This window comes from Dermacentor variabilis, chromosome 5 (genome assembly GCF_050947875.1).
Source record: "Dermacentor variabilis isolate Ectoservices chromosome 5, ASM5094787v1, whole genome shotgun sequence".
NCBI classification, from domain to species: Eukaryota; Metazoa; Arthropoda; class Arachnida; order Ixodida; family Ixodidae; genus Dermacentor; species Dermacentor variabilis.
In genome coordinates, this window is record NC_134572.1 from 23,279,517 (window position 1) to 23,294,986 (window position 15,470).

The 15,470-nt window shown below is 47.8% G+C and overlaps 1 protein-coding gene across 1 annotated transcript in view; it reads left to right on the top strand.

Annotated features, from left to right (window-relative positions):
* The first annotated feature begins 3,553 nt into the window (after nucleotides 1–3,553).
* Lac (septate junction protein lachesin) overlaps nucleotides 3,554–15,470 on the top strand; it is a 57,223-nt gene continuing 45,306 nt past the window's right edge. The window contains exon 1 of the mRNA XM_075691967.1: nucleotides 3,554–3,782. Coding sequence (XP_075548082.1) covers nucleotides 3,740–3,782 — 43 coding nt within the window. The 5' untranslated portion in view covers nucleotides 3,554–3,739. The remainder of the gene's footprint in view (nucleotides 3,783–15,470) is intronic.

Sequence of the window (15,470 nt, forward strand, 5' to 3'; positions counted from 1 at the left end):
GTTTACAAAAGATGCTTTTTCAACATATTTTCAAATGAAACATAAGATGTGCATTCAACAACACATTCCGGTAAATGATTCCATTCTTCGCTCGTAAGAGGAAAAAAAAAAGAACGATTTCTGAAAGATTTTAGTGCGAGCAAGGTATGACTGGACTACTTTAGAATGAAAAATACGCGACGACCTTTGTGGAGCATGGGTAACATATGTAGCATTTGCTAAACCTGTTTGATTATGAAACAACGAGTAAAAGAATTCAGCCTGCCGATTTTACGGCGCACGTGGAGCGTATCCAGTCCAAGTTTGCCTAACATGCCAGAAACTGATGATGATGGTTTGTAATCGGAGCAAATAAACCGTGCAGCCAGACGCTGAATTCGTTCAAGATTATCAATTTCCTTATTAATGAACCAGTCCCACACTATGGAAGCATACTCTAGCACTGTGTGTACGAAGGAACGATAAGCTTGCAGCTTGACAGATGAAGGTGACTTCTTTAGCTTTCTGCCTAGAAAGCAAAGTTTTTTTTTAAAAGCTTTGTTGCATATGTTGTTAATATGGGTGTCCCATTTGAGGTTACGGTTAATTGTTATGCCTAAGTATTTCACACAGGTAATCGATTTAAGGTTCCGATTGCCAATGTGGTAAGTATAAAGTAGTGATTTTCGTTTTAGTGTTATTGTCATTGACACTGTTTTGGAAAAGTTTATTTGCATTCCTCTGTCGTCGCACCAGTCCGCGAGCTTACAAAGACTATTGTTAAGTGTATCCTGGCATGAAGAACTCCTGACAGCAGCAGAAATGACATAATCAGCAAACAATTTCACATTGACATTAGGATCCAAATTTTCAGCAATATCATTTACACCGATAACAAACAGCAGGGGTCCCAACACTGACCCTTCTGGTACACCGGATAAGACAGGCAGGCTATTAGATTTCGCACCATCGATTTCCACAAACTGAACACGATTCGCTAAATAGGCTTGAATCCGATGCACTATATTTTCTGGCAGTCCAAGTGATTTAAGAATTTCATTTATATTTGCATGTGGCACATGGTCAAATGCATTTGACAAGTCTAGAAATATTGCGTCAATATGCAGGCGGTCGTCTATTGCACTGGCAAAGTCGTGTACAATAGATAACAATTGAGTTGAGGTTGAAAATCTCCTACAATAACCATGCTGAAAGTTAACAAAAAATTATTCCCTTCGATGTGGTTAGATATGTGATTAGCGATAATACGCTCCAAGAACTTACATGTGCTTATGAGGGATATAGGTCTGTAATTGTTAGGAATAAGTTTATCACCTGGTTTAAAAACCGGTATTACCTTGGCCGTCAGCCAGTGTTTTGGTACTGAGCTCTGTTTCAGGCATGCACTAAAAATAATGTATAGGAATTGAGAAGTTAGTTCGGAGTAGCGTCGAAGAAAGTTGTTAGGCAGTAGCGTCGAAGAAAGTTGTTAGGCAAACCATCAGCTCCAGGCGATTTTTTTACGTCAATATCAAGCAACATAGAAAGAATTCCTTCGCGACTAATTGAAACGTTAGGGATTGATTGAGATGCCGATGGCGCATATTTATCATGGACGCCGAGAACTGAAGCTCGAGTGAAATCTTTATAAAATGTGGCATTTAATTCATTGACGATATCATTAAGATTAGAATTTACGTTGTTGTTTTTTCTTAGCTGCTGAACACTTCGATTAGAGTCGGACAGGAAACTCCAAAACTTGTCTTGGGAGTTTTTTAAGAATGTAATCATAGGAAACTTGTCACGGGCGTTACGTAGTTTGATGAGTAAAGCACCCCTTAAAGAGAGTAATTCGGTATTCTGAGCTAGCTTATAGTTGCGTTTTCGCTTTATTCTACGTTTGAGATGAATGATTTCACGAGTGATCCATGGATTATGATGTTTAGTTTTCTTTCTATACATCGGTACGAGTTTATCAATACAAGACTTAACAAGAGTTAAACGTGTCCCAGAGAAGCATGACGTCATCACCACCTTTGAATTCATCGTTCATGCTTTGAATTCGTTCATGCTTGAGTATTGCCTTGTTGAATCCATTTTCTGTTCATTTATAAACGGGCAGATACACTACCTATTTCAAGAGAAATTAGAGACAGAGATTAACTATACTCCATTGTGCGGACCTCGAGAAAGTTGGGTTGATTCGCCGTGGACTGTAACTAAGAAATGCAAAGTGTGTCCGGTGTACTTCAAGTCCATTCCCTGTTTTATCGCTCTTACCCTTTGCCCCAGTCTAGGAGCAGATGGCATTAATACTCAGAATTTATTACATTTGCATAATTTTGTTACATAGGTGTGAAATAAATTTTTCTGGCGATAGCATTGCCGGTAATTCAATTAATATTTTCAGTAGTTGACCTTATACAGTCACACTGCGTAAGTCACGGGTTTGCGGTAGTGTCGAAGCTGGACGTTGGTGAATAGTTGTGTGTTCAAGAGGGCATCGACTGATGGCGCTACACCTGGTGAACGTTTTCGTGCGAAGACGAATATGAAGCAACACTCGAAAGATCCATTTGCAACTGTAATTCCTATACGAAACACTGTGTGAAGGGCACGCTTCTCTGTGCGCACACGAATGGGTAGTTGTCTACGACGTGCTTTAGCGGAACCCCAAGGTTTTGGGCCCCCACTCACGTAATCACGTGCCCTGAGCAGAAATGCGACGGAGAGGCCTCCGTTGCGCGCTATCCTGACGGACGTGGGGCACCGTATAAGTGCCTCGTAGTCGCTGTCTGCCACGCGTGCGTAACTCGGAACATGCTTTTTTAGCGTTGTTTTAGAGGTGTGAATCGGGCATTGGCGGGTGGCAAGGCCGGAAGTGCTCTCGTCTTCTGCCGCAGTGACGGTCAAGGCGCGAGCCCGCGCGGCAGTAAGACAGCGACGACGGCAGACGAGGCTCACACTGGCCGTTTCCCACGAAAGACCCTGTCGGAAGCACTCCGAGTACGAAAGCATGTAACTCTGCCTGCGCTCCTCGGCAGTGAGCAGATGTTTTTCACGACATCGCTTCCAGACGGCGCCACCCGTCTCTCCGCCGTGCCGAACAGGTGGCAACTCAAATGCCCAAAAGGTTCTGCAGCCGGCTCTCCTTCGCCGCTTTCCGGCTGCCTTATTCTACGTGCAGCTACGCGCTCTCTCTCCTACGCGGACCATCCCCTAGGACTCACGCACTCACGTCGCATTTCTTTCCTCGCTTTGTACGCCTCACTCTCTATTTTCTTCCTCATCCTATGGTTTTGCGAACGCTCTTCCTCAGAGACTCTTTCCCACCCTTCCCCACGGTGTCGCAGCGCCCGAAGCCGCTTTCCATACCCGCTGCGGCCGCTCGCACGTCACGTGACTCACAGGTACAAGAGTCACGTGATCAGTTCGATCTTGTTTGTCATGTGTTTGTATTCGTGCCCTCAGTTTCGCCTTCCTTTCCCTCATGAGAGAGAACGAGAGGCTGGGAGGAAACTCGAACGCCCAGCGTGTACGCGAGTAAGAGAGAGAGAGAGAGAGAACGCTTCGCCGGTGAGTCGGCTTCCAACACAACGACGACGCGCCGCCACCCCGCGACTAGCGCACGAACACAGCCGCATCAACGGCCGTTTGCCGCTTCTGCCAGTGCCTCAGCGGCGCCTGCTACCTACTGTCGAACATCGCTTGCTCTTCGCAAGCTAGGACGTGAAACGAACGGAACTGAATTTTGTGTGCCATGGCTCAAGTCATCTTCTTCCTCGCTGCGCTGGTGTCTTTAGGTGAGTTACGGTACTTTGCCAGAAGAAACGCCGAACGGCCTGCGTGGCCATTGTGCTCTTCGAACGGCCACGGCCAGGAGAGAATTCGGTTTTCGCGGCAGGAAGGAGCGGGCCTTTCCTGTCTTTCTCCCCTTCCCTCACGTTTCAGAAGCGTGTGTGAGTCCCCCGGCTTCTGTTTGTCAGGCTGGAACGAAGACGGGACTATGTATGGCCAGAGCGCGACAAAGAAGCCAGGAGCTCCTCGGACGAAATCCTTCGCGATCTTCGGGCGTAGCGCACACTGAATAGTTTGGAATGCGCGCCTTATGAGCGTTGTGCGCGCCACCTCTGGACATTTCGAAATTGCCTGCGATCCGCTCGTTCCAGTCTCGCGTCGGTGTTTCGTCGACACCGTGTGTGCAGTCGTGTCGAGATACACACGCACGCTGCACGATGCAGACGGGTTAGTCTGTCGACAGCAAGTTAGAATCGTGCGGCGATCGTTGTTCCATGGGGCCTACATTTTGCGACTGGTGGCGTGTCTTGCTTCCTGTCTCGAGCGCGTGGCAGGCCAGCAATCGTAGGCAACGCCTTGTTTACCTCGATTGTTTGGCACCGTTTTGGAAATGTTCCCGCGGTCAAACCGGCTGTTGCTGCCTAACCACTCTGCATATGTTTAACTACGGGACTTCTGAAGGGGTGTAACCAACTTTAGGCGTAATCGTGTCGCACGTACCTTTGCCCTTCTAGTTAAATTCGCCTGTTAAAAGCCACGAAAGCTGACCAACACCTTAGCTAGCTCGAAAAGTTGATCGTGGTTGCAACCTTTCGTTGACTCTCGGTATGTGGATGGCTTCTTGAGAAAGTTGTAATACATTATGTTTAATGTGAAAACTTTCAGCTAGCAGTGTCATAGTTTCTAGCACTATCCGGCGTATTTTATGTCGGGACTTCTTTGTATTTCGAGCCGACGGTGATTCCGCGTTATTTACGTCAGCACATGGCTGTAGGCCGACTGCAAAAGAGTGCACTAGAAAACAGATCGACCAAGGTGCGATATTGAAAGGAATCTAAACATTTACCACTAGACCTTGCTGCAACTACGAGAACTACTACTACCAACTACTGCAACTACTAAGTTTGGGTACTCCAATTATTCCACGTGCTCAACGCGGCATTTCTACGGCCTCATTCGTCACCGTGGCTACTGCTAGTGTGAATGCCCTATAGGTTACAACAATGTATGCGCCATTGTTTGTTGTTCTCGCTTAAGTGTTCAAGCCAAAGCTGCTTTTCTTGCCTCATTCCTTTTCACCTCTTATAATTCGGGCATTCGCCATAAGTAGCCTGTACACATATGCTTGCAAGTGCGTAGCGCCGCTACTGTCTGAAAAAAACGGAATTTAAATGTTGCAAACGGCAATAATTCAAGTTGTATTCTGCAAGAACATCCGCTCAAGGTTCTGCTGAGACAGGTTCTCAAAGTTAAAAGTGACGACTATTGTGACCATCTTGCTGCTTACGGTTCTTTGCATGTGGTATTTGATTTCTTTCATTAGCGTTAATATGACCTGAATAACGCGGTGATAATTATAAGAGGCCAACTTATCTAGGAAGCATCTAGGAAGGCAACTGTGAAGCTAGAAAAACTACAGCACCGTTCGTGCTTCGCGCAAACACTCAGAACCGCCATGAGCACATTAAAAAATTTTATTTCTCTAATGCTGAAACACGCTTTAAAGGCACACAAATAGAAACGGTGGATCAGTTTAGATAGCTAAAGCATTCTTGAAGAACTCTAAATTTGTTGATTTCTTTGTAATGGGTTGATCATTTAAAAAGTTCAAGGTCAGTGAAAGGTTCGTTTTTGAATTTCCCGCCTAAAAAGCATCGTCAATACCTCGGTGTGACGTCACGGATAGCAAAGTACTTATTCTTATTTCGGCCGTTGTACAGGTTTTTTTTGTTTTTAACTGTCAAAGTTCACTCTTAGGCTCTTTTAGAATGTAGGACAGAGTATAGCTACCGGCCGTGGTTGCTTAGTGGCTATGGTATGGCGCTGCTAAGCACGACGTCGCGGGATCGAATCCCGGCCACGGCGGCCGCATTTCTATGGGGGCGAAATGCGAAAACACCCGTGTACTTAGATTTAGGTGCGCCTTAAAGAACCTCAGGTGGTCCAAATTTTCGGCGTCTCCCGCTACGACGGGCCTCATAATCAGATCCTGGTTTTGGCACATAAAACCCCGTAGTTTACTAAATTTTACGTAGTCTAGCCCATTTCTGCCGCTAAAAAAATTTACTAGGCCCGCGCAGACGGCATCAAAATCGCCATACGGCTTTCGTTTTCGCATGTTTTTCTGGCTTACCCAAACGTCTTCTCCTGGTAGCAGTGAATTTTTTTTAATGTTATGGAAGGGTAATTTACTAATACAGCTTGAATAATTTTTCTCATTAGCGTCCCTTGACTTCGAATTGTGTTGTCAAGGCATGTGTTTCGGTTAAGATGTTGAAGAAACTGTGTTTCAGATTCCTCTGTATTCATAATATTTTTCGCGGTCGCGTAAAGTCGAGAAGGAATATGTACTACGGATAATCTTTGAAGTACTCGCCTGACTCCGCAGCCATGGAAACTTACCACTTTTCTGTGTCATAGATCTAAATATCTCTACTTGCTTGGCAGTCGAGTCATATACTTAACAGCGCGCCCGCACAGGGCAAGCTGATTCTGAACTGAAACTTGTAAGACATTGCGCGCGTTGTGTTGTTTTCAGTCATTTTCTTTGAGTTCTGTGCGAAGACTCTCGATAAAATTGCGAGTCAATACCGCGCTGTTCCACAATATGACGTGCCGTTCAGCGAGAGCTTGCTTTTGCGTTTACTTTCTGTACATGCTCTGTGATAATAATCGCAAAAAGAATGTTATGTACGTGACTCCAGGCCGGAAAGTGCGCAGCTTTATTTCGCTTTGGAAGCGGCCGCGTGTGTTTTCCATCCAGCTGTTTCCGCCGGCATGAATTCCTTTGCGTTGTTTCACGCACAGCATTCGAGGCTGTATACATGCTATACGGCTGACGTAGAGTTTGAAAGTCTGCAATAGTACCATGCCTTTTTTTCTGATGCAGGTTCCTGCACCTCTCAATTGCCTTCTGTCTTTTATTCCTCCGTATGCGCGAGCTGACTTTTTGCCAGCTTTCAGTGCTATTTCGCGTCTTGGCGCCGGCCTTGGTGTCTCAGTGACTAAACCCCCTCGATTGGCGTCGGCATGCTACATGTCGTTTCAGTGTGAACACAAAATATACGTGTGGGTATGTTCCGTACGCGCCAGAACCGGGAACAGCCCGACCAACACGGTCCTAGCGCTAAGCAACGAGCACCTCGTATGAGTGATTGCGCATGTGTCATGAAAAATTCCAAAGCCTCTACTGTAGGCACACAAGCTATTTCAGTGTTCAATGTATAGAATGTGCTCAGTGAACTCCCCAGCGCACCGCAGTCGTTCATATACTTACTTATGATATCGCCATAAATGTCAAACCATAGTTAGGCTCTTATTTTTTTTAACCAAAGCCTGCTTCCTAGGCTTCTAACAGTCATTGTAATGTAAGTAATAAGATATTGGACACTCTGGTCCCGCGTATAAATAAGAATGCCAAAGCAAGCAGAACTCACGTGGCGTATTCGCTTGCTTGTACAAACCATATGTTAGTTGACATCACAAGATGACCTTCGCTGCAGGCCGCGTGGAGCTGCAGATTTGGATATGTTTCAGCAGAAGTCAAAACAAGCCTGGCAGCCCATTTCCTCTAGATTTAAACTATGCATCAGCGATAACTTTCCCAGCATAGCACAGCGTGGCGCAGCGTATATACATGGTCGAGCGCCTGCGTTATGTTTTATCCGTCTCCGATCAAAAAAAAATCATCGAGTTTTACGTGCCAAAACCACTTTCTGATTATGAGGCACGCCGTAGTGGAGGACTCCGAAAATTTCGACCACCTGGGGTTCTTTAACGTGCACCTAAATCTAAGTACACGAGTGTTTTCGCATTTCGCCCCCATCGAAATGCGGCCGCCGTGGCCGGGATTCGATCCCGCGACCTCGTGCTCAGCAGCCCAACACCATAGCCACTGAGCAACCACGGCGGGTCCGTCTCCGATCACAGAGAACCAAGACGATAACGTTGGCATGTATGGAGACGCACTTGAGCGCATTGTGATCGCGCTGACGCCAAGTTTCATAATTCGAAATTAACTCGGCATGCGTGCTAACCTTGGAAGAAAGCGCACCTAACAAAGTTGTCTAGGCAACTGCTAAGGATCTCTCGCTGCTGGTCGCATTTAGACGCTCAATGCGACAGTGTTCTGCAGAAGCTTCTGTTATACTGCGTTGTGGGCACTCAGATGGTGCCCGTCTAGTGTGCGTTCTACCTTGAGGTCTATAGGAAAGCAGAGGCTCAATGCCATGCGTTGACGTCGACTTCGCACGGTCAAGCCATGTCGTCCGGCATAACTTGTATACCAGGTCGCAAATGAGACCGTTAGCATAGATGGCGAGAAGGCAACAGGTGCCAATGTGGGTCTAAGTATGTGCCTCAGCATCCAGTTTATCTGCTACTTCTTTACCTAATATACTAATATGGCTCGAAATGCACCGTAAAAAAAAAAAAAATATGACAACATTACAATGGCGAAGGAGTTCAACGTTTGAGTAATTTCATAAGACAGTCAGGAATAGCGACATTGAAAACAATAATGCGTTCGTGTCTCCAGGGCTGCTTCGCAGTCAGTGAAAATGACCCATTTGCTGCTGTATGCACGCTGGGCAAAAATATTTGAAGAATGCCTCTTAATTCTGCTACTGTACATGACACAACCGATAACAAGGTCGCGGATATGATTCCCGCGACCCAATAATTATATATATATATATATATATATATATATGGAGAGAGAGAGAGAGCACGTGTTTGTGTGGCACGTTAGTTTCACTTATCGTTGTCCTCATGGATCCCGCAACTTATAAGACCTTACCGACCTTTGGAGAAGGTATGTCGGTAACATGGTCCACCCTTAGAGCGCCTTTTCTGCATCGTACCCGTTGTCTGGAGTATAATTAGGCATGACGGATGCAGACATCTCTGCAGACCGATGCACGCGATAGACGCGCCCGTGGATCGGCTGGCAGCTGGATAGCGATGATGAATCACTCTTCCGACGCCTTGTTTCTCGCCCTTGTACCGGAACCATTCGTAGGCTAGCGGAAATGTTTTCGTCCAATTCGCGCTGGGGCAAGCCAGCGTGTGTTGGGCGATCTATATCTCTGGTTGCACGTGCTCGATGGCCGTGAGGAAGTTTACTCAACAGTTATGTATCAGGCACGTTTGAAGTTGCGGCGAATGATCTGTCAGCGTGCACCTCTAGCACGGTGACAGTTTGCTGACTAAGCTGGCTAGCCGCAACAATTTGTCAATATAGTGCCCAGCAGCAGCGGCCGCTTTTGCTCCGCACTCAGACAAAATTTAATAAATCGCGTAAAACCCACACCGGACCCGCAAAACTGACGAAAAGTGATGTTCGAAACCTGCAGCATTTTCTTTCTTTGTTATTATTTTTAATTTTTGGCAAACGCAACCGTCGCCACTAATAGCCTCATCTTTACGGCAAATTAACTTATATTTAAAATACATATATAGATAATATTAAGGTATGGGTGACATTTGAAGTGACCTGAGGTGTCGATTCATATCTTAGTCAGAAGTAGCAGCAGCCCTCCCTTGAACTTATGTGTGGAAATGGGAGCAACCTGATAGGGACCATCCGTATCAGGCTCTCTTTCCATGATCACCTTCTGCCGTCTGTCCATCATCTCGCAGTGGGTTAGTTTTTACCGTGCCCTCTAAGACCGCACCGCTGCGCCGTTTCGATCCAGTAAGCCACGGTTTTTGCTTACGTACATGGTGAAAAATAAGTAATCGTCTATCAACATTACTCGCATTCTGAGCACCCATTCATAACGACTTTCTGCTGCCTCTATATATGATAGCGCCCATGTCACATCTGTAGCGCTTGCAGCTCTGAAGCTGTCATTCTGCACGTACAGTGTATTGTACATAAAACTAATAAATGCTACCATGCAGCTTCACGTGCATTTAGTTCACAAATCTTTCAAAATGGATGCTCAGTATCCATGTTGCTCCGTCAGAGTGCCCAACTGGCTAGTTTATACAGGTGCATCTAGCCTCATAATTTTCTTGATGTGCGCGAAATATGCAGACACAAAGATTAAATGCAGCCCTGTCTCTGCCTCTCTCGAGACATTTCACGAATTTATCCTGGTTGTATGGATAAATTATGTACAGGCGCTGACAAAAGTGGTATACCCCACGCAGTTCACGCAGCGGGAGCCGGAGCAGCGGCACACTACTGCATCGCGACGCCATCTACAGGCGGTATCTGGGATCGAGACAGCCAGTGGGTGCTCTTTATTATCGGCAGGCATGATCCCAGGTGCTGCCTGTAGATGGTGTTGCGATTCAGTTTGCCGTAGCTCCGGCTCCCGCTGCGTGGACTGGGTGGAGTATACCACTTTTGTCGGCGCCTGTACGCCGCAACATCCTTATGGTTGACGACACACATCATCGGGCGTCCTGCGACAGGAGATCGACACTTCCAACTGGACGAGCGACAGCGTCAAGGAAATTTGTAACGAGTTCTAAGGAGCTACAAAATTCGTACGGTGCGCCATTAATGCTAACAATTTAAAGGCCACCCAGTCACAGGCCTGTCAACTCCGTTGAGACTTCTAGCAGCCTTCCTAGCTCTGTTGCGTTTCGTCGGACAACACGAAACTGCATCATTCGGTCACCGTTGTGTTGTGCGTGCTCGCAGAAGCGAACGCGTTGGCGTAGCTGTAGAGGAGGCAGAAGTCAATAACCCTCAGTATATACCTATATATACGCGCGCACTCTGAGATCTCGCTTGTATCCGCAGGTCGTGACTTCGCTCGCCAGTTTGCTTTCTCTTTCCTTTCATTTTTGTGTGTTTGTGTTGTTTCGCTGGGGGAGGGAGGTAATGAGCCCAGCGCGGATGGCAGCGCGACGGGAGGAAGCGTTAGAGACCGTTGTTAGTGCGGCGATTGCGCGAGCTCCCGCTTTGTGTGGCGGGCGTGTTGCGAGGCGACCGGGCTGTCTCGATGAATGATTGGTCACGTGTTCGTGTCGCTTTCCCGCGTGCGTCGATCTCTATGGGAAATTGCGAGGGTAGGCAGCAGAGATTTAAGACCGTGGGATATAGTATACTATACCGTACCTCGCCTTGGCATAACCAACAAAAAGGAGAACACCCGAACACCAAACAACAAACTGCAGCCTGGGAATTAAAAAACGAAGAAAAAGAAAGCCCCGCGGTGACAGCGAGAGAGACAAAGTATTTTAATAATATAGAAAAGCTGCCGAAGGTGACGTCACCAGCATGCGGCAGGGCGTACTTAGCCGTACCTCGGGGACTTGCTGAAAGACCGTAACATGACCCTTTCTTCGCAGATGAGAAAAAAGTGAGTACTCGCGGGGCAAGTTGTCGGTGTAGTATTATAGCGTTGAAGCGGCGGATAAGTGAAATTGTTCACTCCTTTTTCGCACAACCATGGTTAACTGACTCGAGAGCCGCTGCTAGAAGTGCCGTTGCCGATATTGCTCTTGCGTCGAAAGGTGTACCATGGGACGCTGTTCCGTCTCTCTAGCTTGCGAGCAGCTTGGAATGGGCCGTCTTATCGCGCAGTTTAGGAGGTTTGTTTTGGCTCTCTTCCCATCGTCGGCTCCGCTGAGTACCGTACCATTAGCAAAAAAGTTGCTTTGAAGCCTTCGGGGCTCTTCATTTTAGCATGTAGGAGCTCATCACCAAGTCAATCCCCTGAAGCATCCCTATTTTGGTCAATGTTAGTATAGAACATGGCGAGATGAAACTGTCCTTGGCTTTTTTTCGTCATATTAAATTTGATATGGGGTTATGTTACCGACCACGGCATTTATGTTAGATGAAAGTTCATTCATCACAGGTATTCATTCACAGGTATCCGTTCGCTATTTGGCTATGTGATCTTCGCGTATTGTCAAACGCGCACAAACTATACTTATTTTACCCTAAGAACATTTACTGAAGTATCCACTTCTCTGTCTTTTGGACGTCGTTATAATACGTTTAAAAGTGTGTACGTCTCGTAGGATGAGGTACTAATCGCATGGGGGCCGAACGCCCATGTTGTTGTTATTGTTGCCTCAAAATATGTCGTTTATTAGCAGTCTCTTCTTCGTCAATCTTTTCTCGCACCTGCATGCAGCAACGCCAGGCAGTTGCCTTGGAAAGTCAACTCTGTACTGGAACAAGCGTAATGAAGATCAAACTCTTTATTTGCAGATGTCTCGCATGTGATAAAGTTCCCAGTAATTAGTCAGGGTAAATGCTTGCTAGGTTCATTGTGAGTGAGTGAGTGAGTGAGTGAGTGAGTGAGTGAGTGAGTGAGTGAGTGAGTGAGTGAGTGAGTGAGTGAGTGAATAAACTTTTATTTGGTCCAGCAAAACGCGATAAAACGCGCACGCGGCTAATCCCACGACGGGACTGACAGATCTAGTCTGCCGGCCCGATCGCGGGCGCGCTGTACGGCCAGGATTTGGTCCTCAAAGACGGGACTTCGCAGGAGCGCGTCCCACTCTTCCTTGGTGAACTTCGGGCCCAGCGACCCGCACTCCCAGAGCATATGAGGCAAAGTAGCAACCTCACCACAGGCCACACAAGAACAAGTCGGATAAATCTCAGGATATATGCTGTTAAGGGATGCCGGATTTGGGTAGGAGTTCGTTTGCAGGAGTCTGAGTGTGACCACCTGCGGCCTGCTTAGCTTGGAGTGCACCCATAGTGTCTCGGCTACCCTTCTCTCTGGGTAAAAGAATTTAGTAATAAGGTTTCACTGTGAGAACATTTGCTAACTTTTCGCAGAAGTCGCGGAACAGCAGCGAAGCTTGGCTCGACGAGGCGGAGTGGCACATCATCGTTTAGTTGGCCGACCCTGTGTTGGCTGACCCTCTGTTGAGAAAAAGAATAAATACTAGTGTGGGATAGAAGAACAAAAAAGTCGCAGCTTCGCCCGAAAAGTGAAGCATCGATTGCGATAGCAAATTAGCACACAGCTATACGAAGTAAGGATAGTAGTTTTATTGGCCATATTGTAAACATTCGCTTACTAAGTGAATTGACAAGCATGGTGTCACCCGCGCAGAAGCAAATATGAATACATCTCACTCGATGACCACGCACACTCGCTGTCAGAACGCTGGAGCGAGAAAGCGCGGCAGCTGCAGCGAACGAATTGATCTTCGTGCTGCATCTCGCTCCAGCGCGAACTAAGCGGCGCGAACACAACGCACACGAAGCTATCCGCACTCGGCGCACTCTTTCCGTATCGCAGATTGCTTTGAAGATAGGGCCGCTCGCGGCGGCACCATACGCAACTGCTGCCGGAGTAGGACTACCTCCCCCCCCCCGTGTCTTGCGTGCGACGGAAGACGGCGCGCTTCCTCCCCACTTCCCCGCGCACGATTGAACCACCATCGTCGTCTCACCCTCGCAAGCTTCACTCGCACATGTAGCGCACGGCGGTGATATTATCGCCCTTGGACTTTTTACAGCAGAAAGCGCCTGGTGTGTCATAATTGCTATTGCAGTGATAAAAGGGGGCAATTTAAACAAAGAGGAGCGACTATTACAGCGCATCCATAGTGTCTCGGCTACCGTCAAATGACGGACGCGCTGCCGGACACGCGTGGTCCAAGCGCATCTGGATGCGCTTCTCCCGCAACCTGCCTACACAGCACGCGCATCAGGGTTGTCCCGTTCCGCTTGCCTGAGAGGACGTTTCCGCTCGCCACTCGTCGTTCAAACAACTTGCTGTCGTGTGTGCCGCGAACATTTGCTGTTCTTCCTCGACGGCCGCTGCCTCCGGACGTGCCACTGGTGCATGCGCGCTGTCTCAAGCAGCGCGCATTTTATGCAGATAACTCGTCGGGCGCAGATTTCGCAAACCACAATAATACTCCTACAAGAGGCGCTTCTTCATCGGTTCGTCGCAGAACTAGCGCGCTCTCGGCGGCAACGCCCCGAAATTCCGGAGGCATGATGAGCGGCGTCTCGAAGCGCGCCCGGAAGGAAAGAACCAAGCCAGTGTGGCGGCGGTGCTGGTGTTTGTGAAGAAAGAAAGGTCGACCTTCGGTTTCTCCCACTCAAAGCACCACTATGAAGAACCGACCGATCTCCCTCTCTGCCCACCTTCAGCCACACACTCTCTCTGCCGGTTAGTGTCTCCTCCCACCGTCCACTCACCTTTTCCTCATGGCTACGAACTTTTCTTCGCTTTAGGCACCGGTTCCAACTCCGCGCCCTCCGTTGGAGCTTCCTTTTGCCGTGCTCGTCGGCGCTACGTGAGCTTCACCGGCGGGGTATGCACGCTTCACACGAAGCAAGGGAGAGAGAAGGAGTACGAGGAAAGTGAGGGGAGAACAGTTTGGTCGTCCGGATTGTGATGCCTGCCGCTGCAGCCAGTGAACAGCACGGCATGGGGACGTTTCCTTTGACGCTCGGAGCGAAGAGAAGGGGGTCGCCGAGGGGGGTGGGGGGGAGGTCGAGTCGTGTGAGAGGGAGAGGGAATAAGGGGGGCTCATAATGGTGATCGCCATAATCCACGCGGGCACAATAGCGAGAGCTCCCGCTTTTCCCCTGCTTGTGTGTGACGGCGTGATATCAATGCCTGTTTTCGCTGGCAGCGTGTAGGCACAGAGGACGGAGGGACGGGGTTCTTCGTATTCTTCGTTTTCACTCTTTTTCTAGTCTTTCCAACCGGCGCAGCGAAGCCGAGCGAGTTTTAAAGCTCCGTTTCCGAGGCTCTTGCGCGCTCCTCTAATGATGTGTCATTGTTGCTAGAACGCGCTCAAATATGGCATCGAGTCGTGACCGTATAAACTGCGTTTTCGGCCGACAGTAACGTCCGAACGCTGCGTTCATCCCATTGTGTGCAACCCTCTTGCAGCACCCTTTCTTCGTTGAAGGCACAAGTTCGAGTCGTGCGTCTAAAAACCAGTACGGGAAGGAAGAGCCCCGTAATTATCGACAATGATCCGAGTCATTACTGGCTTAGTCATGCACCTAATTCCATCGCCATCAGCCGAGTATTCGTGAGTTCGTAACGTTTGTAATTTTGTAAGTGAAGCGGGCTAGTTGATACAAGTGCACAGTTGGTGCACAGATTGCTTGCCCCTTTAATTACTTGCTACCTTTTACACTAAACACAATGTTTCGTTGCGCAGGGCTCAAGAAAATACAAGGTTATTCACACGGACCCGATCTACCATGTGAAGTCCACTGGGCTTTCACCGGAACTTTCAAACTTCCTCATTGCTAAGCTGTGTTTCACGCATACACAGGGTAAATGCTTAACCATAGGGAACAAATGATAACGCAAAACGGTAGGAAAAACAGCACACTGGTTGATCACACAATTCACGAATACTCAGATACTGCAAATGTTTTCAGAGACATTATAGTGAGCTCCGCTGCGGTTCCGCTGGAACTGAGGCACTGTAGGTCATCTCTCCACAGTTGTTTTTTTTTTTTTTCAATGAATAATCAATGACACACGAAGCGCACATACAACTAATACGAG